This window comes from Asterias rubens, chromosome 12 (genome assembly GCF_902459465.1).
Source record: "Asterias rubens chromosome 12, eAstRub1.3, whole genome shotgun sequence".
NCBI classification, from domain to species: Eukaryota; Metazoa; Echinodermata; class Asteroidea; order Forcipulatida; family Asteriidae; genus Asterias; species Asterias rubens.
This window is the reverse complement of record NC_047073.1, coordinates 4,184,434-4,210,562: the sequence shown is the minus strand read 5'-3', so window position 1 is coordinate 4,210,562 and position 26,129 is coordinate 4,184,434. Positions and strand designations below refer to the sequence as shown.

At 41.2% G+C, this 26,129-nt stretch overlaps 2 protein-coding genes across 2 annotated transcripts; both read left to right on the top strand.

Annotated features, from left to right (window-relative positions):
- Positions 1-257: 257 nt before the first annotated feature.
- LOC117298069 (prostaglandin E2 receptor EP4 subtype-like) lies at positions 258-4,481 on the top strand. The gene is made up of 3 exons (XM_033781297.1): positions 258-2,349; positions 2,927-3,387; positions 4,144-4,481. Exons 1-3 carry the CDS (start codon positions 1,405-1,407, stop codon positions 4,373-4,375), a joined length of 1,638 nt encoding a protein of 545 aa, XP_033637188.1. The 5' UTR covers positions 258-1,404; the 3' UTR covers positions 4,376-4,481.
- Positions 4,482-9,671: 5,190 nt separating this feature from the next.
- LOC117297695 (nucleolar protein dao-5-like) lies at positions 9,672-19,284 on the top strand. The gene is made up of 2 exons (XM_033780842.1): positions 9,672-11,496; positions 16,709-19,284. Exons 1-2 carry the CDS (start codon positions 9,672-9,674, stop codon positions 18,187-18,189), a joined length of 3,306 nt encoding a protein of 1,101 aa, XP_033636733.1. The 3' UTR covers positions 18,190-19,284.
- The last annotated feature ends 6,845 nt before the right edge of the window (positions 19,285-26,129 follow it).

Below are 26,129 nucleotides of genomic sequence, written 5' to 3'. Positions count from 1 at the left end.
TATATGCCATACACTCCATCATATTGTAATATACGATGAGTTATTATTTAGTAGTATCTTAATTAATAATGTGCGTATACCCATACTCCCTTCCCTTTATGTAGTAACTCGAGAGTCTGTTTCAACCCGTGTGACTTCCACACAGCACTCAATTGGTGAGACTCGCCCCATTTAACTCTTGACCGCGTTCACATTGAAAACAAATCGTCTGGAAAAAAAACTTTCATTTTTTATTCTCTTTCTTGCCACAGAATTCATCCGACGAGGGAGATCTGAGCGTGCGTGGTTAATGCGGAATGAATTGATGCTTGTTGGAGAGAATCGCTTGCCAACCCAATGTTTACTACTCAGTGAGCTACAACATTAGATATTCAACTCACGAGTTTTGGAGGAACCATACGTCTACGGTAGCAGTACACTGGAAGTGAATGTGCAATAACGTATTCAGTTTCTACTCCAATTATCTACAGGGAGGACCCAATTGGATTCTTTTTCGTTGGATAGCTGTTAATACGTTGATTACTCTATGAAGTTAAACATTACGTATTCAACTCACGAGTTTTGGAGGAACCATACGTCCACGGTAGCATACAGTGACATTGAGAGTGAATGCGTAATAGCGTATTCAGTTTGTACTCCAGTAATCTACAGGGAGGACCCAATTTGATTCTTGTTTTTAGTTGGATAGCTGTTAATATTTGACGGTGGGTGAGGAGGAGGCCGAGGGGAGTTCAACTCGCCCGAGAGTTATGACTAATTAATATTGGAGAGACATGTTTTATCGAGTCCTCTGTACTCGAGGTTGAGAGAGACGCCGATAAAATACATGACGCTGTAGACATACAGACCTGACAAGAATCAATCACCAACGACTTTATGGATCGAGATCAAGCGCGGGAAAACATAGCAGCACATTTTAGAATTAAAGCGAGGGAAATATGCCCCATTGAAATCGTCTGCAAACAATATTGGTGTTTGCTCATACGCCCCTCGTCAACTCGCCGGCTCATCCAGTAATTTACCGGGAATATATTTTCCCTGTCGTCATCGTCTGGGTGACTGCATAGAAACGTGAATCAGACGAGGGAATTTTTTAGATCTGTGTTTCATGTCGTTCAAGTGGGGTGTTTAGGCAACGCTGGCATCCAGTACACACTCTGCTTGATTTAACTGAGGCTGTTTCTAATGCATTACAGACACATACCGTCCTTGCTGTATGCAGATACTTAATAGTCATAATCACACTGTAGCATACCAACTCTGTGTTTGATTAGAACCAGGTTTTTATATAACAAGGGATGCTGGTGATTTGATGGTATGTGTAATTTGGTTAATGGATAACGTCATTTCATTAACTGATACTATGTGATTCTGGACTGCTGTCACGGATCAAAAAGCTCGACAATGTCGACTCTAGCCCCGTATATCCCGGAACCCCAACCTGCACCAAACATTGCTGCCTTTGACTCGGCCTCTGGGCTAAGTTCACCCATGGATTTGGAGGGCAAGGGTACCACAAACATGGTAGACACAGACGATATGGCCAATATGACAAGCATGGTGGCGCTGATGCCTAGCGTAAGCGTCATAACACCCATCACGATGATGGGAGTTGGGCTATTCGGTAATGTCATAGCCTTAGGGATTTACAACTGCTCATGTAGTGCCCATCGTAAACTCCCTTTCTACGGGATACTCCACGGACTACTATGGACGAATATCTTTGGATACATAGCCGTGTATCCGCTTATAATTGCCGCATATTTCAACGGTTTACAATGGATCGGCGGGAGTCACACGTGCAACTTTCAAGGACTGTCGCTTCTGAGCTTTGGTATGTCCACTTCACTCCTAGTTGGTTGCATGGGGTTCGAACGCTTCTTAGCCGTCTGTAAGCCACAGCTTCATGCTAAGCGAGTTGAAAGGAGGAAAATCCCGTACCTGATTTTCTTAGTATGGGTGTTTGCCGTCTTCACAGCGTTCATGCCGATCGTGGGGTTTGGTGAGATGGTTCAACATTACCCCAACACGTGGTGTTTCGTAAATTGGCGGCACCAACAGACCGTTGGTAAACTGTATACCAGTATCCTCGCTGCTGAGCTATCTGGTGTGTTAATGCTAGTGGGTTCCTGCCTGGGGGCCGTCATTGGCATGACTGTATTCAGAGCTGTGTGTCTGAAACATGGACGTCCCGGTGATATTGTGGAGGTAACGGGAACAGCCATCAGGCGCCTGTCTATTCGGACTGCCAGACGGCATGGGATAAGCCCTGCTATAACCTCATTGTGGTTGACAACACATTATGTCTTATTCGCCGTTGCAGTATTAATCTGTGTTATTCCAATTGTGGTAAGTATAACGGTTTCAAGTGTTCCAATAGACCTCTGTACCGATGACGTCACATTTTGTTTATCACATAATTTGAGCGCTGCAACTGGGTACTGCATTCCGACAGTATTCAGAGAAGTAATGTTTTCCAATTATGTGGTAAACAAAATTTGACGTCACAAGTACGTAGGTCCACTCTTCCAAAGGTTTTACGAAAATAGTTTGTTTTTCAAACCAGTACACGTATTCTCTGCAACAACTTAAGAGTTGTTTTAGGCAATTTCAAAACTGTATATTGGGCCTTGCTTTTACTACTAGCCTCCGCCAACACATACCTGACAAAGCCAAAGCCCAAACTGGGGTTTCGAAAAGGCCCAAACCCAAACCGGGGTTTCGAAAAGGCCCTTGTCTTTACTAAAAGTCGAGGTACAAAAAGTTCAGATATGCAATGAAACTACATTGTACAAAATAAATTGTAAAACTCCACAAGTTTACAAGCAAAGAGCCAAGTCACTGTAGCGTACAAAGAAATTAGTGTAGTGTTAATTCGGATCTCAATCTGTTCCTAAACCCTCTCAATATTGTTTCTCCACCATAGTTGAGAATAATCCTGAATGTGTCAGGCCAGCCGGAGAATCACTTCGCAACCTTTTTAGCCATGGGCTACGCCGAGTGTTTCCCCGCCGCCGCCCCGTGGATTTACATGCTGTTCCACCGTCAGTTCTGGAAGCGTGTCTTGCCGTGTTGTTTCTCCAAGAAGCTGACGAACTCAAACGGCATCCACGCCGTCAGTTACTACCACCGACCGGTATCAAGAGGGAACGACATCTCCGGTGCGGAGGAGGACCACGAAGACGGGAATGCAAACAGTATACTGCCCAACAGTAACGGGGATGATATGAACACATTTGCGGTGATGAGTGACGAGGGCACCACGGCCGATATTTTGACGATAGGAAATGAAGCTCGGAAGAACACGCAGCATCCGTTCAGACAGGGGTCGGTTGAGGCCACACCGTCTTGGAAGAGTTATGTCGAGGCACCCAACTCCAATAAAAGGTGGGTATCGGGTTACTCTATATTAGCGAGTGTTCAAAACGGTCACCCTTTGTATGGCTATCGTCATTTTTCAATATCCATCAGTTATGGTCCTTGCTCTATGATCAGACAAACAAGGATACTCCTTTTGACAATGCTGAGATGTAGAACAAAAAAACAGCCAAAAACCATGTGTATTACTGCTGCAATGACTGCATCCCCTTGGAAGTCCTTGATGCAGTTGCCTTTTGCATCCAGCCTACAACAAGACTGTTTTAAATTGATAATTCATGCCGTCATCTCCCTCGAGTTGTATTCATCTTAAACATTTTCCTCCTGTAGGTAGCTTCTTTGGGGGCTAGGGTGGCAAGAGTGGCTGTTAGCCTTGTTTGGACCGAACTAGCCTGAACACGCCAATGACCGGTCAATATCCTACGTACATGTAAATACGTGTAGGCCTACATTATAAAACATCATACATCCATTGAATGTTCATAATTTTAGTTACACACAAATGACAAACCTTATCAACGCTGCGTCAGACGTACCAAAAGTACAGCAGACAAACATCACATCGGACCAATCAAAACAAAGATAATGGAAAGTTTACGTTACGTCACTGCAGGTCTACAATGAAATTATTGGATCCATAAAATCGCTGATTTGGTAAAACCAAAACCTGTCTTTATATGGCCGAACTTGCATTAAACAACAAAAACGAACAACGACTATTCTATGTTTATGTTTTTTACTGTTGATTTCCTCTCTCTATTAAAGAAACAATAGCACATCAAAGGTACAACCGTATCAGGACAACTCTAAAGTCTGTTGTCCTCCTCATCACGTGACAGGCCACAAGAACCACCACTGTCCCCATGGCAACATCGCCCGAGTAGAATACCACGCACTCGTCCGGATGATGGATGAAGACTCGCACACAGAGGGCGCTATTGACGGTACTTCGGATCTGGTTAAAGCATGTACATTTGGCAAGGAGTCCACTATCTAATGGCTACTCACAGAACGTTTTTAGGATCCTGCTTGAAGACACTGGACACCTTTGGTAATTGTAAGTTTTCTCAATTGGTCATCGAAGTTGCAAGAGAATAACGAAAAAGAAAAAACGCCGTTGTTACACAAATTTGTGTGCTTTCGGATACCTAAAAAAGGCCCCAGGTCTCAAGTCTTATAATATTTGAGTGAGAAAGAACCTCTCTCTCAAAAACATTAGTTACTTCAGAGGGAGCCGACTCTCACAATGTTTTATAGTATCAACAGCTCTCCATTACTATACTGGTTACCAAGCAAGTTGCTTACAGTTAGTGTGAGTAAGTACCAATAGTGTCCATTGCCTTTAAGAGTTTAGATATTTTGAAGGAGGGCACGATTATTTATTTGCCATGTTTTTAGTCGTTGGAATATTGTGTGTATTAACATTATTATGTTAACTTCAACGGAACAGGCTGAACGTTTGTAGTTTTTTTTTCCACTTTGGACATAAATACAATGAACAAATAAAACAAATTAACACTGTTTGTTATATACAACTTTCAAAGTTAGTTTATATAATTGCTCACGTAAATGGCATGCTGTATCATATCTATACGAAGATAATAAATGCATGAAGTATTATAAAATAAAACAATATGTATACCTTACTTTGTTATAAGGAAGTCTAAAACTCGTAGACTTCAGTCAAGGATCAAAAACAAACCAAATCGTTGTTGATTTAAACTTGCCAGTAACTGTACTTAGACTTCAAAACTGTATGTTTCCCAAATTGGCCTTGCACCCGAGGCAATTTACAGGCAACAACACTCTCCAAGAAGATCCACATTTCCACGTTCACCGTTTTGTTATAGTGGCTCGTAAGACACTTAATCGGAATTCATGTGCTACTTGAGTGGTCATGTAGCATGCACAGCAGTTGGTTGCCTCCGAGTTACTTGTAAAAGTTGCCTCCTGTGACAAGGCCGCTAGATTTACAGAATGTTAACTTTTATGACAGCACCTTTGCATCTGCAAGTCAAACTATGGCGGCGGGCACGCATGTATTTCGCTCGTCCTCAGCGCCTTGCTTTAACCAAAGGCGCTGGGATGGGCAAACGTATCATGCACTGTCATTGGTTTCATAATGCGCAGTCCTATCATGCATCACACTCACACTGCGCCATATTTATATGCACTGCATACGTGACGTACTTCCTGAACAAGAATCTGTTCAAGCGATTGGCCCGTCGCAGTAGACATGGCCGCTGGGGCCGAGCGAACGCATGTATACGCACCGCACACAAGTTTCAGCCAATGATAGGTGCTCGTTGAGGGCGCTGTTTGGGCTATTGGCGTCATTATGCAAGAGGTCCGCTTGCAGGCTCTGACTTAAGCCTCCGTCATTATATTGAAAGCGTACATATTTCGGTTGAAACAGAGGGCGGTTCTTAAAGACAGTGGACACTATAAGTACTTGTCAAAGACTTACCTAGTCTTCTTACTTGGTGTATATCAACATATGCATAAAATAACAAACCTGTGAAAATTTGAGCTCAATCGGTCATCGAAGTTGCGAGATAATAATGAAAGAAAAAGCACCTTTGTCACAAGAAGTTATTTGCTTTCAGATGCTAGATTTCGAGACCTCAAATTGTAAATCCGAGGTCTCGAAATCAGATCAGTGGAAAATTACTTCTTTCTCAAAAAATACGTTACTTCAGAGGGAGCTGTTTCTCACAATTTGTTATGCTATCAACCTCTCCCCATTACTCGTTACCAAGTAAGGTTACATGCTAATTAATTATTTTGAGTAATTACCAATAGTGTCCACTGCTTTTAAACAGAGAGCAGATCGAAAAGGCCTCAGTGTTTACCAGCCGTTGTGCTATTCTGGTTCAATGGATTATACACTATTTCTGGGTTTTTTTTACTAACCAGAAAATACTGTTTAGCAAATATCTATGCTAAGCATTGATGGGGCGTGACACCAATCATAAGAATATAAACCTTATGGACTTTTGGATGGTAACCAGTTTCTGCTAAGCAGTACTTTGTCCGCGCTCAGCAAGTTTTTGTGCTTACATGCATTTGGGCCGTGTGTTTATAAAAAGCCAGTCATTATGCGTTGATTACATTAATCATACACTTTGATAAATGTTCATGGTTTAATACCCTATTTTGAGTCATTAAATATATTTTTAATCAGTTTTAGTTTTCAAGATACAGAAACAGCAAGAAGGTACAGGCCTAATCGTTGTCAGGTTCTTCTGCTGGTCGACACATTGACCTGTTACTTTGAAAGTGTTCAGAGGTCGATTTCACAAAAGAGTTAGGACTAGTCCTAACTTAGGACTAGTCCTAGGAGACATACAAAATGCATGGCTAGTCCTAAGTTAGGACAAGTAACTTGTCCTAACTTGAGATAAGACTAGTCCTAACTCTTTGTGAAATCCACCCCAGATTTTATATTCTTCTATTTTATTTGAATAAAATGGACGCACTTATTTGAAACTGTTAAAAAAAATATATATATATATAATATATTTCCCAGATTTGTCGAAGTATTTAAATTAGTCGTGCAGGCTCGATGCTTGATTTCTGTATCATTATTTGTTAATGAATATCTTCGCTACACGGTGCTGGACCACCGAAACTCTAAAAATGACTTTTCATTGCGATAGTAGAAATTAACATCGAATGTCGAATGAGTTAATTTTGATATTATTTAACTAATACTGGTTGATTTTGTATGCACAAAGCAGAACAGTTGGGTTATGGCAGTTATTGAAAGTTACCAGGGAGCCGGAGAGAGAGGACCGGTGTCCACGGGAAATTTGTCCCCGGAGATTAGGTATGTGTGTCCCCCCCCCCCCCCCCACCCCACCTTTCAACGGTTCGAGGAGGATTATTCAACAGAGGGCGCTATCCAGGAGAGGTGTGTACAAAGTTTGCCACATCACAGTATCTCCGGGTGACGGAATCTCCTGCCACACCGAAACTGAACTCTGGACGACTTTGTTTATTAGCTTGTTCAGGCAAGCTGTTGGCTATTGTGTGCATTTTTAATTATCATAATGATTATTATTTAAAGACCCTGGACACTATTGGTAATTGTCAAAGACCAGCCTTCTCACTTGGTGTATTATCTACATACGCATAAAATAACAAACCTGTGAACATTTGAGCTCAATTTTAGCTCAAGTTGCGAGATGATAATGAAATAAAATAATAATGAAAGAGAAAACACCCTTTTCACACGAGGTTGTGTGCGTTTAGATGGTTGATTTCGAGATCTCAAGTTCTAAATCTGAGGTCTCGAAATCAAATTCGTGGAAAATTACTTCTTTCTCGAAAACTATGGCACTTCAGAGGGAGCCGTTTCTCACAATGTTTTATACCATCAACCTCTCCCCATTACTCGTCACCAAGAAAGGTTTTATGCCAATAATTATTTTGAGTAATTACCGAAAGTGTCCTCTCCCTTGAACATAATTATAAAAACAGTTTAATCATTGGATAAAAGAGGAAACACATGTACAGTATTGCTTATTTTACTGTTATTTTGTGAAGATTTCGGCGTCGAGAGATGTGGAAATAAATTTATTGAAATTCTTTGAATCAAAATGGTGTTTTGTGATTCACTCTGACTTGGGCATTAAATTGCACTGGGCGAATTGTCTCACATTATTGTTTAACCCTGCGCATCGACATCGTTAGCCTAGCTGTATCTGGCCCCCCAAATCACTAGGTGTTTTTTTTTGTAGCTAACTATTGTTTTAAAGGCAGTGGACACTAGTGGTAATTGTCAAAGACTAGCCTTCACAGTTGGTGTAACTCAACATATGCATAAAATAACAAACCTTATGTTGCATCAACCTTATCAACCTTATGTTGCATCATACAGGCCCAATTGAGGGCGCACTATCGTTCACTTCACTCCAAATCCAATGAACTCATCTATTACTCATACAATTGGTAACTCATCTTCAACATCCAAAGTAAACATATGTGGGTGAAGGATTCAAATGAAAGCATTCATAATATTAGAAGAAGAAAAAACCCTTGTGAAGTCTTAAAAGGAAGCTTCACACATACGACTTTCTTTAGATAGAACAAGGGTCGGTTGAACTAAACAATTACCTGTTCAACTCCATGCTATGACATTGACAGCAAAAACAAGAAACATAATCTAGAAATAAGACTAGGTACTTCAGAATGTACCTTTTAGTGATGACGGGACGCAAGGAATGTTTACTCACAAACCACACATTAAACTAACGAACCAACGACCTCCGGATAAACGTGCCGGCGCTCTACCAACTGAGGTATCTAGCCCTATATATGTTGGAGTTGTCCCTATTTCGTCAATATCTTTGAGCGGGGGTGCTAGTCAGAATCCATACAACCATTACCTGCCGTGTTAATTAATAACATTTGTGGTTAGGCTAAAAAAAAAAGAAAAAATTAGGCACGAGCTGGATTTGAACCAGTGCCGTTGAATATTTACACACTAAGGTTTTAATACTACTGAGGCCGATGATTGGCCAACGCAGAAAAAGTCACACCACCAATAGTCTGCCGCTTTAAGGGACGGGTTGGTTTCTTTGTGATGTTGTACTGTAAAATCAATCAATAAGACAAGACAGGGGGTCCCAGCCCGTCCCATAGAAACCCATTAAATCCTTTTAACATACCCATTGAGCGAGAGATTAAGCCGAACTATATAATGACGTAACAACAGGAACACACTTCGATCAAACTTAATACACAAAACGTAGTGAGAATGGTGCTATGGAGGTGTACCTAAAACTTCAAACTTGTTCATGGTCACTATGATTTTATTTACACCAATATTTGTTGTTGTGATTTGGACGTCATTGTAACTACATCGCCGAAAGAGACAGGGAAATACACCCACCCATCACGCCCCATCGACTACGCAAACAAAACAGGATTTCTTGGGATTCATATGCACAGGGAATTCACTGGAGATTGTGTGCTGAATAAGTTGTCAGTAGAGCTCTATGGTGCAACGTGCGGCACGAGTGGTCACCGGTTTATTTACCTAGGATACACTCGGGCAAATGTGGACAAAAAGATAATGCCGCGGGACGCCACTGGGCAACGCAAGTGCTCATCACCATTTTCGCTGTACACAAGGGCCTTGCTATTGTGCTTTAAGGTGTCGTAAATCGATGACCAGCCCCACTATTTGCAACTGTTTAAACAGGGCATAAACAGTCACTCAATTCATTTCACTTGTTGTAATCGGTTAACGCTCATTGAATATCACGGTGTGGTGAGAATACAAAACAATGGAGAGTGACATAATACCACCCGAGCCAGTTCCTGGGAAAATCGGGGTATGGAGTAACCACCAGTCGGACAGTGTTACCAAAATCAACCCCGGTATACGACTACCGGACATCAGTGTAGGAGGGACCATGGCTGCCGCAAACTCCTCCAAACCATCGGCAGAGCAGTCGATGCGATTGAGCCCACGACCAGGCCGTAAGCTTCGCCTAGCTCCAGGTGATGAAGGGGAGCGGCTGCGGTCCACAAGCCCTCATTCTCCGAGGAAACCACGGACCTCAAAGTCACCAAGCAGAGACATCTTGGGTTACATCTCTGATAGCCCACCCAGATCCTCAAGACGAATGAAATACAAATCACCATCCCTCGAGGATGAATCACACGTAATCAAAGGAACTTTTGCATCGAGGTATTCAGCGCAGCCAAGGACAAAAACCAGCACACCCGTCTCCATTCCGAAGAATGTATCTTCAGACGACTCGCCTTATACCGTTCGTCTTAGGGTAAAACCTGGTGATCTTCGCTCCCGTTCCATGACCAGATTGGGCTCCTCCAGTCCAATGAATTCCCCCACGCCTCGTCGACCTCCCAGATTGGGTAAGACTATAAGTTGGTCCACAGACTCTGAGGAAGACTCCCCAAGATCAACCAAACCACTGTCATTAATCTCTTTATCACCAAAGAGAGACACTCCACTCAGCTCCAGGAACGGAATGTTTGAAACTAACAACAAAAACCACGACGACGAAGAGAAACAACTTTCGGAGGTGTTTTTATCATCAGGAGGTAAGTCGTCTCAGCAATCACCAAAGACACCCCTCAGATCCATTCTAAGAAAAAGTGCCTCTTTTGAACAAGAAGACTTTCCTCAACCTGAGCCCGTGAAAACTGAGAGGAAATCCCATAAGAAACACTCCAGCAGCCCAAGGACTTACAACTTGATGCTCAAAAAACAATCCTCATTAAGTGGCGCTAGTGAAACTGATGGAGAAGATGTGAGTGATGTACTCCTAACATCATTCTCCTTACCAGAGCGTGCCCCACTCCCGAACACCTCCTCCATATTCCAGCAAGCTCTTACCAACCTGAACAGCCGAAAGCCAAGTGAAAGCAGCGACCCGGGTGATCTCCATGTCCGCAGATCATCTCTTATCACCAGCTTCATCAACTTCACTGTCGATAGGCCTAGCAACTCACCGACAACTCCTCCTTCGAGTGGGATAGACTGTATGTTCGATGTGATGCCAGAAAACGACACGGACAAAGAGCCGAGGTTGTCAAACTCTGTACGTCTGAAAGTTTCAAACTGGACCGGCAAATCTCGAAAGAAATCAGCCCCATCAAAGATGGTGACCGTGGACCAAATACCTCGGAGTTCATCTCCCCTCACACCTTCACCGCCAAGACGCAGGAGGGTAGTGTCTGAGGTAGTTCCCCCACGCCGTGACCTCCTGGAAGGGGTGGACAAGACCCGTCCCAAGAAAAGTACAGATTCAATGAGTGAATCCAGTGAGGGAACTTCAAGCTCCAGTCAGAATAACGTCGCTCAAATCTCACGTCCTTTGATTAGCAAAACAGCTATGAAATATATTATGAACTTCATCTCCAAAGCTACTGTCTCTGATGTTGCCCCGGCAACAAGCACAAAATCAACGGCACACCAGCTGGGGAGGGAGAGCGCAATGTTTCCGGAAATCAAAAACTCCGGATCGGCTCGCCGGGCTCGGAATAGACGGGACTCATTAAGGGCAATTCAGTATTTCATAAGTGGAGAAAACACGGTAGGGGACACGACTGAGATAACTAGTTTTGATGATCTAAGGAATTGTAGGTATATTCGGGACTTTAAACCGACTGGGAATGAGGTTAAAAATGGCAAACGTACAGCATACCATGAATGGTAATGCTGGTTACTTTATGCGGTAAAGAAACATTTGTAAAAACACTTAGTGTAAGATTATTCTAAAATAATAATTTATTGTTATGACAATTAATAATGTACATAGAAAGATGGGTTTTGAATCCCAACAAGCGTAATTGAAATGCCAAAAATATCTTCACATTTTGTCAAATTATAATGTGTCAATGATTTTTTTTATGGATTGCTTTACAAAAGTTTAGAAAATTGTATGTAGTATGAAAATATCTTCCTTTTTTAATTTCTTTATTTTGCATGTATCTTGTTTTCTTTCTACATTTACTTCGATGATTAGTATGAAGGTCATAACATTTTGAGTCAAAATGTCTTTAAGATGTTTGTGTGACTTATTTCTTCTATTTCAGTTTGATTGTTGAAATCTTACCTAAGGTACTCAAGATTGGGCATATGTTTTCACTGATCTGCACATTGCAAACATGACATTAGCGATTTTCATTATGACATTAGAAAATTATTTTGAAGTATTTTTGTCTGAAAAGTTGGTTGTTGTGAAATGAGTCGTTGATTTATATTTTATCTTGCGAGTCCAAAATAAGGGCCCATTTTTTATAGAGCATGCTTCAGCAGACAATAATATTGCTAAACAAGTTTCTGTTTTGCCAAAGTAAGCTGGACACCAACCACAAATGTTACATTTGACCTGGTAATTTGGCTGGTAATCTTAATCCGGTAAGCATATATAATAATGCTTTTGCTTAGCCACTTGTTGTGCAGCTAACATAAATTTGACCAAGAAGGCCAAATTTAAAGGAACACGTTGCCTTGGATCGGTCGAGTTGGTCTTTGAAAAGCGCTATGTAACCGTTTGTTATAAAATCGGTATGGTTAGAAAAATGATGTAAAAGTAGAATACAATGATCTACACAAATATGCCTCGAAATTGCGCGGTTTTCGTTTTACCCTGTCGACAAACACGGTCGGCCATTTATGGGGGTCAAAAATTTGACTCACATAAATGGCCGGTCGTGTTAGTTCGCGACGTAAAATAAAAACCGTGCAATATTGAGTGATACTTGTGTGGATCATTATATTCTACATTTAAAACACCTTTCTATCCATATGCATTTCATAACAATAGGTTTCAAACGCTTTTCATAGACCAACTCGTCCGATCCAAGGCAACGTGTTCCTTTAAGAGAGCTGTTTGAACACAACCATCAAGAGTACGCTAGATGGTTACTATACTAATATGAATGAAATCTAACATGTACCATCAACGACTGGTATCCTGCTAATTTTTACTTAGCAGAAATGTATATTGATAAAGTAGAAAGCTTCCCTTAAAAAATGTTTGATGGGGTGCTGAAATTTTCGAAAAATGGGTCAAACAAGTCACAACAAATAACATGTTTTCGCATTTAAAAACACGTTTTAACTGAGACGAAAATTTTGTCCGTGACATTGTTCTGACTCTTTCCAAAAAACTATATAGCACATCAGCAAGTTACATCTTACGGTAATAGCTTTCTACTTTCATCATCTTCAAACATTGCAAGTTTAATGAAAATATGTGGCCATTGTGTTTTGTTTTACAAACAGTACCAACATCCCAAATTTAAGCTAACATTGCTTATATATAAAATCCCTGCTTAGCAATGAGCTGGAAACCCCAAAACGAATTTTACATGTTAAATTATATTTTGGCTGGTGACCATATTGTGGTTAGCATAACTTTAGATGTGATTAGCTTATTTTTGTGCTTAAGCAGCTCTATTATATTGGGTCCTGGTGCTATGTGACGAATGTAATTTCGATTGAACTATTTCTGTGACGTCACTCTATTGATGTGCCAGGTCTATGAATGCATTACCATGCCGTACACAACACAATGGCGAGGCTCTTGTGACGTTAATGTACACGTGTGCACAAAATAATATATTTTAACTTCGACTAAACTATTTCTGTGACGTCACTCTATTGATGAAAGTGTAAATTATTTTTTATTTAAATTTATTTTACAAATCTTTCACCTGTGCCAGGTATGGGTCTTATAAATGCATGACCATGCCGTACACAATGAACACGCGTTAATGAACACTGCAAGACTATAACTTCGATTAAACTATTTCTGTGACGTCACTCTATTTATTGAAGTGAAGATTATTTTTACACATAGACTCGACTGTACGAATAAACACTTAACTGTGTACGTGTATTCATGTACAAACTAAAGTGAATGGCTTAACTTGAAAGACTGTACATGTATTTCCAATTACCCAACAAAATCCGGTAAAAAATTACTTTAGTAATACAATTGTAAACTTAAAAAACATTGTGTTCGATAATGTTGAAAGCACTATAAAGTATGCCCATGCATAAATTTTGAAAATCAGTCAAAATGTGACCAATTGTCGTTTTCCTAAACAATCTACAATCGATAATAAGATGGAGTTACTTTGACATATTAATGTTAAATGCACTGGACACTATTGGTAAAAAAAAACTTACTTTTTAACGAGCAATGGAGAGCTGTTGATAGTATCAAACATTCTGAGAAACGGCTCCATCTGAAGTAACGTAGTTTTCGAGAAATAAGTAATAATTTCCACTCAAATATTTGAATTTGGTTTCGAGACCTCAGAATTAGATTTTGAAGTCCTGAAATCAAGCATCTGAAAGAACACAACTTCGTGTGAAAAGGGTGTTTTTCCTTCCATTATTATCTCGCAACTTCGACGACCAATTAAGTTCAATTTTCACAGGTCTGTTATTTTATGCATATGTTGAGATACACCAAGTGAGAAGATGGTCTTTAACAATTACCAATGGTGGTGTCCAGTGTCTTTGATGATAATATGAAATGATGGCTGTCTTTTGATGAAGATGTAAATTGAAGTTCTCCTTATTTGACAGAGACGGTATTTGAATATGCGACAGACCCTATACAGCACAACCGCAAGTTGACTGGTTATGTGCCTTTTATCAAGTTGGCGTATCGGTATCTTGACTTGCCTTCCACCAACTCTAGGACCCCGGTTCGAATCCCATCGGGGAACTTAAAGGAACACGTTGCCTTGGATCGGTCGAGTTGGTCTTTGAAAAGCGTTCTGTAACCGATTGTTATAAAATGCATATGGATAGAAAAATGTTGTAAAAGTAGAATACAATGATCTACACAAATATGCCTCGAAATTGCGTGGTTTTCTTATTACTTCGTCGACTAAACACGGTCGGCCATTTATGGGAGTCAAATTTTTGACTCCCATAAATGACCGACCTTGTATAGTTCGCGACGTAAAAGGAAAACTGTGCAATTTTGAGTGATACTTGTGTGGATCATTATATTCTACTTTTAAAACATCTTCCTTTTACCATATGCATTTCATAACAAACGGTTTCAAACGCTTTTTATAGACCAACTCGACCGATCTAAGGCAACGTGTTCCTTTAAGAATTAGGTTTTCAGTTCCTGCTTGACTGCGTATGTTTACCATGGAATTATTCCACGGGGTTTATTCCTCCTTCAAAAACTGAAACTTTCTTCATTGCCTTCTCCCCATTGGGTTCTTTGAAATTCGCTTGGCTTCACAATCAGAACGTATTAGTAAATTAACAATTAAATGAAACAAAAGCTCCAAACATCATATCACCCTTACTAGAATAAAATTAACTTATTTATAACATTAGAAAGCGAAAGAGGGCGATGTTATACTCGTTTAAAGGTGTCACCCCACTGAACATCCACAGTGCAAAATGCTAAATATTCAAAAATACACAAAAAATACATGGGAGTCTCATAGGGTTTTTTACAGTAAAGAGAAGTGAGACTGTATCCCTTAACCAGGGGTCTCAAAAATCTGCCTAGAATAGAACATTTTGGAGGCCTATACAAAAAATAATGAGGCCAACGCAAAGCACTCTCTATGTAGTGGGGTGCACACTGAATAGTGTTGGATTTTGCTAATCTGTAACCAGACGTACCAATAATCATACAATGACATGGGAAGATTAAGACACATATGAAGATGTTTTCCAGACGCCAGAATTGAAGAGTCTACACAAGATGTTTGCATACACGAGAGGCATATCCTTGAATGCGTGTCATTGAGGTAGACAAGTTACTCGTAAGAGCATTTCATCGTGACTTTCAAAGCAAATTGATTTTGTTCGGCAAATATTTGCAAATAAATCGACTTCGTTGTAGACGGTTTGGCTTAAATACATGTAAAGTCACAGCTTTCTAAGATACACCCAAACGATGCGCCATCTCCATATGCAAGCTAATTGGTGTGTGGTTTATTGGGAAATGTTGACTGTCATGCGCAATTTGAAACATTTTCTTAGAAATGGTAAAATGTATGCCTATTATTTACATAAAATGGTAAGCTAACAATGTTCTGGTTCTGCTGAAAGACTGCACAATCTCAATACATCGGGATGTATTGCATGTGACTGGGCAGCAATTATTGGCCCCCTTATATTCATGTTACCCGTGTCCATATTTAAACATAGCTTGAAATCTAACCCTCAAAAATACTAGTTATAGTTGGTGCTATTGTGCAGTATTTTGGAAAGATTTTGCTTTGCCTCTGTTCAGGTCTGATCCTATACTGATGAACGAAGGTGATTGCCTCGGATGCCCCCTGGTCATTGCCTTGGTGCCCCTGAAAAGCTTCAGTGGAAATCCACAACTGCCTAATATAGGGTGTCTTTTAATTTACCAATTAGAAAATGCCTTGGTGCTCTTGTCCCCTTTCGAAAACGAATCGTACAGGCCTGCGTGTTTGTGTATGCATGCTTGGATTCGTGTCGGGAGAGCAGCAGCAGATCAACGGGTTTTCGATCAGGAAGTAATTTCCACTATTTATTCGTTTACCTGGTAACCCAGGGTGACCAAACAACACACAAGTCATAATGCTTTGAATAACATACAACGACTGTACAGAGAAAGGATACGTGAGCATGTAGTCGGCAACGTTCGTGCTGACGAAAAAGAAAGGATGTTTTGCCGAGGTTTTATAAACGAAACCTGAAACCTGACAGAAATCTGATTGTTGTGATTTTTCTTTTGTTAGCGCCGAAGAATTGCAGTTGGCTTTTGTAAATAACCTTTCAAAAAGTACTTGGCCTGTTGTGCACATGAATTACATGCCATTCCAGTCACACTAACTACCAAACTAGACAGTGTGAAACATGGCTACCCCAACACACCCAAACCATCGGCAGAGCCGTCAGCGCGGCTGACCCCACAAAAAGGCCGTATAAAGCTTCGCTTGGCTACCGACGAAGGTGAACGACTCCGGTCGACAAGCCCCCATTCTCCGAGGAAACCACGATCATCAAAGCCACTGAGCAGAGGCATAAGTGTGGAGTCTATCTCAAGCCCTCTAAGTTCCCCAAGAGATTTGAAACACAGCAAATCTTCACCATCCATCGGCGATGAACCGCCACTAAACAGTCCCGTCACAACTCCACAGCTTGTGCCTTCAGACAACTCGCCTAAGCACGCTTGGCCTCTGGAAAAACCTAGTGCTATTCGCTCCCGTTCTACAAGCGACGACGCCTCTAGTCCACTCACTTCTCCAAGACCTCCCCAACCTCCCAAGACTGTAAGATGGTCTACAGACTCCGAGGAGGAATCCCCAAGATCTAAACCTCTGCCTCCAATCTCCCCATCGCCGAAAAAGGACGGTTCAATCAGCGCTTGGGATGCATTGTCAGAAAATAAAAATGACGCGAGTGATACTGATGACGATGAGATTGAATCATCCCCACCAACATTGCCCCTTCCAGAGCGTGCCCAACTCCCGGACACCTCCTCCATATTCCAGCAAGCTCTTACCAACCTCCGAAAGCCAAGCCTATGTGACCCTGGCGACCTCCATGTCCGTCGATCATCTCTTATCACCAACTACATGAACTTGGGTAGCAAATCAACCACAACAACTCCCCCGAGTGGGTTGGACTGTCTGTTCGATGCGATGCCGGAAGTCTCAGAAAACGACAACAGGAGCAAACAAACAATGTTGTCAGATTATGTACTCTCGATACTTTCAAAACGGACCGGCAAATCTCGGAAAATATCAGCCCCATCGAAGTTGCAGCCCAGGAGTTCCTCTCCCCTCACCCCTACACCGCCAATACGCAGGAGGGTAGTTTCTGAGGTAACTCCCCCTCGCCGTGACCTCCTGGAAGGGGTGGACAATCCCCGTCGTCCCAAGACAAGTGTGGGTTCAATGAGTGTATCCAGTGAGGGAACTTCAAGCTCAAGCCTTAATGTCACTGAAATCTCTCGTCCCTACATGAGTATGAAGTCGATGAGTTATATCATGAACTTCATATCGAATGCAACGGTCTCCGAGGCTGTCCCGGGGAGGGGCTTGAAACCAACCCGAAAGCCACCACCGAGGATGAAAACAGTACTTCCGGCAATACCCAACTCTGTCTCGGCCCGGAGAGCTCGGAATAGACGGGACTCGCTGAGGGCAATCCAGCAGATTGTGAATGAACAGAACCCATTAGGGGACACCACGGAGATAACTAACTTTGAAGATTTAAGAAATTGTAGGTATATTCGGGACTTTAAACCGACTGGAAAAGAGGCTGGAGCTTCGAAACGTACACTTTACCACGAATGGTAACTCCTTAATATGCCACAAGATAGTAAATAACCGTTTTGAACACACGGCAGTGACAATACAAAATCTTATAAAATATTAAATTCCGGGTGCCAGTGGGCCTGAACCACTTCATTGGGTCAGGCTGACCCGGAAATGGTTTTTTATAATGTGAACGTTACTCTGATTAACGTGCGTCACCTTGACCCTAGTTTCAACTGGGTCAGTATATGTCAAGCTGACCCCAAACACGATCAGGCCAAGGGACCTGGATCATGGCTATTGTGCAAAAACAAATATCAATCTTTTTGTACTCTGTATATATCAGAAACAGAAAGTCTAGCTAATGAAAACTGCTTAATATCAGCTATAATTATTCGCAGAGTTTTGTTTTCTTTGGGGGTTTTTGTGGTAAGGAAACTTACTTCACAATACAAGAAGCATTACTGACAGTAAAGTGTTTGGGGCATAAAACTGATATATTTTACGTAACTACATTAAATCAAAGTGAAATGCTTCTCAAAATGATTTGCACTATCGAAATGTGATGACTACATGGTACGGTGGCCCACAACTGTCACGGCAAAACAAAAAGCGCCACGGCAAAACAAGTATGCAAGTGAGCCCTTTTTCGAGTTGATCGAAACGTCATGGTCCAAACTCCAATTGTCGTATCATGGAAACGTCTCATGACCAGTCACAAGGGCTAAAGTCCCAGAAAATGACACACTTGTCTGTACTGCCACTGGTGTACTGACATAAACCAACACGATTTCCGACAACACATTACGTTGGCTTAAAGATCAACTGCACACTGCGCGTGCTGACCATTTATATCCTATCCCGCCACTCTTTTCGACCTTCAACCCGCATGCTTTTTGTTTTGCCGTGGCTCTTTGCGTTTTGCCGTGGCTCTTTGCGTTTTGTCGTGGCTCTTTGCGTTTTGCCGCGGCTCTTTGCGTTTTGCCGCGGCTCTTTGCGTTTTGCCGTGGCTCTTTGTGTTTTGCCGTGGCTCTTTGCGTTTTGCCGTGGCTGATTGCGTTTTGCAGTGGCTCTTTGCGTTTTGCCGTGGCTCTTTGCGTTTTGCCGTGGCTCTTTGTGTTTTGCCGTGGCTCTTTGCGTTTTGTCGTGGCTCTTTGCGTTTTGCCGTGGCGCTTTTCGTTTTGCCGTGGCGCTTTTTGTTTTGCCGTGGTGCTTTTTGTTTTGCCGTGGCGCTTTTTGTTTTGCCGTGGTGCTTTTTGTTTTGCCGTGACAGTTGTGGGCCACCGTAACATAGGCATCTACGCAGTTTTTATTTCAATTAATTATTTTGAGTGATTACCAAACGTAATACAAATAAAGTATTCGGTGCTTGTCACATGTAAACAAAACGAAGAGCACTGTTTTTTTTACAAATTCCAAATGTGCATGCCTTTCTTGTTGGATAGTGCCTGTAACTGCATGATGCTTGTAAAATGCCCCCTATAAAGTGACACGGCCCTTATGGTAATTATTGATGGATTTTGTCGACGAATGCTTATAGACACAATATGGAAGGATAAAATAAAAGTCAAATATGAAGATTTTTAGCTGATCTACTTGCTGGGTAATTAGAGGGGGACAAACTGTCACAAAATTTTAGTCGATTCCATCCACGTTTAGCGAGGTGGCAGCGGGCACACCGCACCTCTAGCCGCAGCATTCGCGAACGGACGCCAGTCCTCAGAAATCAGAGATCAGAAATCAGAAATCAGAGAAACGATTCCTTTTCTTAGATTCAAATGTTTGGGGGGGGGGGGTGAATAATAATATCCAAACCATTACTTTGAAGGGAATCTTTTTAAAAATTGTTTACACTAATCAACAGCTGCAGTAAGCCTAGTCTTGGTCCAAGACTATGGTGCTTGATATTGGATAGTGTACTACGCGCGATTGAATCGCAAAAGCGCGTCCGCCAAGGTATGATTTAGTTAACTGGACGGCTTGAAATCTAGACTATACTGGCAGGCAGCTACCCAGTATAGTCTAGATTTCAAGCCGTCCAGTTAACTAAATCATACAGTGGCGGGCGCGCTTTGGCGATTCAACCGCGCGTAGTACACTATCCAATAGCAAGCACCATAGTCTTGGGCCAAGACTACAGTAAGCCCAAACCTGCACAAAGTCAGTTTTTATGATCATACGTTTAGAGTATTTACCAATCTGGGACAGTGACCTACCGTCACCTCTTTGTGTGGCAAGTTGAATATCACATTCACCCTGACTACAACTGGTGAAGTCCCTAATTCATGGTGACGATAAACCACTGATCTATACAGTGCGTTAAATGGACCGAGAGCCCTGGGCTGGATTTCACAAAGAGTTTTAATTGAGTCATATCTCGAGTTAGGACGAGTTACTCGTCTCAACTTAGGACTAGCCACACATTTTGTTTATCTCTAGTCATTAGCTAGGAGTAGTCCTAACTCTTTGTGAAATCGACCCCTGAGGTATCGGAAGACTAATTCGTTTCAACATGAGTTTACCAGTGGGGTCAGTATGCCTTAGAGGTATATGTAGGTTTGGCGGAGTTTGTAAGCATTTTTTATTTGCTCGTTTTCCAATAGGGCAAGTCAATGTAGCTCTATGGGCAACACTTTTTGAAAAGTATATGACGAAATAAGGAAATGTGTACATCCCCTTTCGACACATTTATATTCCTGATTGAACAGAACTATATAAGACATGCCACTGAAAATGTAATGATTGCTGTTCACATAACACCACAAAGCGACAGAGGGCGCTATACAAGCCGCTTTCGCTTTTGCGCGACCAACGTTAATAATTTGATTTTTGCTCATCTGAACCCAGATGAATTTACAATAAAAATATAATGGTAATGGGTTGAAAGGCTTAGACACACTACAGTGATCTTTTCAAGATGCAAGCTTAACATTCGTCCAGAAAATATTTGTATAAACTTTTAATCTGCAAGCCTGTGTCGTAGAAATTCAGTGGAAGGGGCAGTTGTCGTGTCTTAACACAAATTTATTTTGTTCGGCAAACATTTGAAAGTGAACAGACTGCATTGTGCAATGTTTGGCTGGGCGCATGTACGTCACAGCTTTCTTGGACACGTACCCAAGATACCGCAAGTCATATTCATACAACCTTATTGTATGGCTTAAGTTGGTATTTTGTTGTCTGTGTAAAGTCTGAAACATTTTCTTCGAAATGAAAATAGGTCCACCATGTTTACAGAAAACTGTAAACTCTACACTTTATATGCTGTCCCGGGAAAGCTTTACGCTGCCCCATTTATGAATTTACGCTTGAATTCACGCGAGAGAGAGAGGGGGGGGGGGGGCAGTTTTTAAGTTCTGCATACAACTTTCGTTTACCAGTAACCAAGGTGATCAAACAACACAACACAAGTCAAGTTTACATTGCTTTGATAACGCAGCGACAAAGAAGCTATCCGTGCGTGGTTGCAAGGGGTACGGCTGACGTACAATTTTAAAGCTTATACGGGAAAGGAATCTTAACCTTTAGAAAATCTGTTATTGTATTACTAAACCGAACAATTAAACTAATTTAAGGTCCAAATAGTGAAGACCTCTAGTCACGCAATCTGGTCTGAATGTTGCATTTCCCACATTGCGACACAGACTACATTAATATTTAACTAAAGCTTTCGGAATAGTTAGCCAAACTTTCAGAAACTCTTATGTGGTTTTCATTTTATCATTAATCCAAAGAATTAAACTAATTTAAGGTGCAAATAATGGAAAGTTCCAGTCACGCAATCTGATATTAATGTTTTAATTATGTGACGGAAAGGAAAGTCTATTTAACTTTGCTTTCGGGGAACTTGGGAAGCTGAACTTTTATAATTGTGGTTTTAATTTTGTAATTAAATGAAAAATTAAACTTATTATTGGTCTAAGTAACAAAAGAATTCCAGTCACGCAATCGGATGTTGCATTACCCATACATATTATTTGACGGCACAGAAAAGCTATTTTAACTTTGCTTTCGGAGAACTTAGGGAGCTGAACTTTTAGAAAACCTTTTGTGTTTTTTATTTTGTTCAACTAAGTGAAAGAATTAAACTAATTATAGGTCTAAATAATGAAGACCTCTATAGTCGCGCAATCTTATATTAATGTTGCAATACCCACGTGTATTAACAGAAAGGAAAGACTTTATCGGAGAACTTGGGAAGCTGAACTTTAAGAAAATCTGTTTTATTTATTAAACCTAGAACCAAACGAATTGAATCTCCAAGTTATTCAAATTTCCAGTCACGCAATCCAAGGGCCTAATTTTACAGAGCTGCTAAGCACAAACAAATTGCTTTGCATGAAATTTCTTCCTTGATAAAAACAGGGTTACCAACCAAATTTCCACATGATTTTCGGGATGAGCAAACAACAGTCGAATACCAGTAACAAGAAATATGCAACAAATAGAAATTTGGTAAAAGTAATCCTATTTTTATCGAAGGAAGAAATTTCATGCTAAGCAAGTTGTTGTGCTTAGCAGCTCTATGAAATTGGGCACAGGGCATCCCGTGTGACCATTATAGTCAAAGCTCATGGTGAGAAGGAAAAAATAGAATATTTTAACAATAGGGCGAGAACAACTCTACGTTTTTACATTTTCTCGGAAAAGGAAGCTAAATATATTGTGATTTATTTTTTACATAAGACCGAAGCATTATAAGTCCAAGTCATGAAACCCTCTAGTCACGCAATGTGGTATGAAGGTTGCAATACCTACTTGTGACGTAAATTTAGGCTATTTTTATTTAACTGTAAGCTTTCAAGAAAGGAAGCAGAACCTTTGGAAAATAATATGTTCGTAAATAATTTAGTAGTAAAACAATTTTAGTATCAAAAATAGGCGACAATATTGAAAATGTCAAGTCACGCAATCTGGTCTGAAGTTGCCAAACAAATTCCCTTTCTCCATGCTGTTATATTCCACTGTCAATAGTTACACCATTCTTTATTTACAAATAGTTTTGGCATATTCTGAGCTGAGAGATGGAGCGCTACATATTATTGAACTGTGTCTAAAACTATATTTTGGATGTTATTGCTTGAATTTTGATCTTACTTCATGTATGTATATTAGACCCATACCTGGCACAGGCGAAAGTTAGTGACGATAACAGAAATAGAATAATTGCAGTACATTCTTGCACACGTGTACAAGAACCTCGCCATTCTGTTGTGCATACCTGGGCTATTTATTCAATTCAATTCAATGAACATTTATTGTGGTTTTAATTTTGTAATTAAATGGCTATAGGGCTATAGCACATGAATAGAGAGACGTCACAGAAATAGTTCAATCAAACTTACATTCGTCACTACCACATTACGGTTTTCCTTTTACCTCGTCGACTAACACGGTCGGCCATTTATGGGAGTCAAATTTTTGACTCCCATAAATGGCCGACCGTGTTAGTTCGCACAGTAAAAGGAAAACCGTGCAATTTCGAGGCATGTTTGTGTGGATCATTGTTTTCTACTTTTACAACATCTTTCTACCCATATGCATTTTATAAAAAAAGATTACAAACGCTTTTCAAAGACCAACTCGACCAATCCAAGGCAACGTGTTCCTTTAACCAGTCCATTTAGTTTGCTAGATTGTTTTGACTATGTTTGTACGCCGAATTGAGTAGCCATTTTGTTAACATGTGTACAATGTGATTTATATAACACCCAAGCAGATCCTTGCCATTTGATTGGAGGATTGTCCGTCACGTGATAGCAAATAAAAGTACCATTGCACGCTGAGTCACTCGCCGTGCTTTTTCGTTCCATCCGAAAAGTACCATTGCACGCTGGCACGCTGCCAGCGTGCAATGGTACTTTTCGGATGGAACAAAAAAGCTGAGTAAAAACATCACTGCGTGCGCGTGTCTTTGGTAACGCAGCAGGTGTTACTGCAAGAAAGCATAGTAAAATTACTAGCATTCGGCTTCTACAGTTGAAATTGTTTGTTTTGAAAGTTGTTTCTTTCAATCAAAATGACAAAGTTCTACTTGGATGTTATATAAAACAAATAATGAATGTTTTTCATTCGTGCAATGGTGCGAATATGTTCATTCGTTGAAAGCTGGAATGTTCCATTCAACTCGGCTCCGCCTCGTTGAATAGAACATTCCATCTTTCAACTCATGAACATATTCGCACCATTGCACTCATAAACATTCATTATGTGTATAATATCCTCGGGCAAAGTCAACCACCAACACTTAGTGAAAAATCAGCCGAAAGGGAACCAGTGAAAGATAACCCATAGAAAAATCGGGGCTCGGATGGTTGCGAAGCAGCAATGTGGAAATTTTTGTTTGCTCGATCGACCAAACAAAGGGAATGAAGAAAAAATATAGTTAATTTTAGTTTCAAATAAAAATCTGCGTGCGGGAGGTCTAACATATCAAAAGTTCAATACACTTCCCCTCTTATGTACAAAGATTTCATCAGATTGGAGTTAATTTATTTATAGCTGAACATTTAGAAAAGCAACGTCATTCTACACACATCAGGATATCTGAAATCACAGGGCAACAAATCACACTTTGATCACGTTCTCTGACTTGAACGTGTCATTGTGCCGAATGAGTAAACTAACACAAAAAAATCACTCTAAATCCACCTCGACCCCCACAAAAGCCTGGCCTTGATGTTGTTGCATTCAAATGCGGATTTTGCTTCAAAAGGGCACAGCAGAACTCCAGAATTGGATACAGAACTGAACGACGTTTCCTATATATAGAGCCGTTGAAATACTTCATAGCGTACTTTATGGATAGATCCGGGTTTGCAAGAATCTTGTTTTTTAGTTTCTCTTATCTCAGAAACTCGAGCTCATTGTTCGAAACTGAAGCTCATCAACCCAACATTTAACTGACAATGGTTTTATACGATGGAGCTTTCACTTCGACCGGTACGCACTGGTGGCTGAACTTTCCCGTACTTTCCGCTAACCTATAGCCAGTGAAGCTGCGTTATGTTTTCTGCTCCAAATCTCTCCTTGGTTGATCGGGACTTTGGGGTCTTCAGCCAAAGCTCCAGTCCACCGCGAGAGGTTTTAAACAACTATAAGCCTTCTTTTAACCACACGCCCATCAGCATGAGTCGGTCAGCTAATAGTCTCTCCCCGGTGCATGAGGGAAATGAGGAGGATAATGGCGGTAGCCTCAGCCTCCGCAACCCTGTCTTTGTTCCTGTCATTGCCACGAGTGCCGCTCCAAGTGAGACTTTCTTAAAGCTAACAATCAGCGGTGTCTTCAAGAATCCTGCCGAAGAGCCCTTAGATGTCGTGGACCTGGAGTTAGCCCCACCGGATGGGGACAGAAGCCCAAAGATAGGGAACAATCTATCATACATTACGCAAAACATTGGCCCCAGTACCGACTTGTCCGGTGACCCAAGTGATGCCTCACTCAAGCAAGATGAGCATCAGCAAGAAACGGTTCTTCAAGACGACAGCGAGGTTGAAACAAAAGACACATCAGATGCAACTGTTCCCCTCGACCTAGATCAAAGTGACCCACCCTCGCCCATCACTTCAGATGTTAAACTCTCAACAACGGTCAATAGTCCTTTCACCAGGCCAAAGATGAGGAGCAACAATTTAAAAGTTGTCTCGCCGCCCAAGCAGCAAACCAAGAAGGCGTCACCGAAACCAAGGCGATTACCGGGGAGCAGATTTGCATCACAACCGTCTTTGCCTTCTGTGGAGCAAGCAGTACACCGTGAACGGGTGAACTCTCTCCCGCTGCCAGCTAGCCCTAAGCCTACCCTCAAAAAAATCGGTCCTCCGAGTATTACAGCACAGGCCACCAGTTCAACATCTCGAAAGCCCACAACATCAAAGGACAACATCCCCGTGGCCCGAAAAATCAGTCCACCACACGCCCCTCCTAAAAACAGTAATCGCAAGACATCCGTGCCAAACCTGGCTTCACCTCACCCACGATCTAA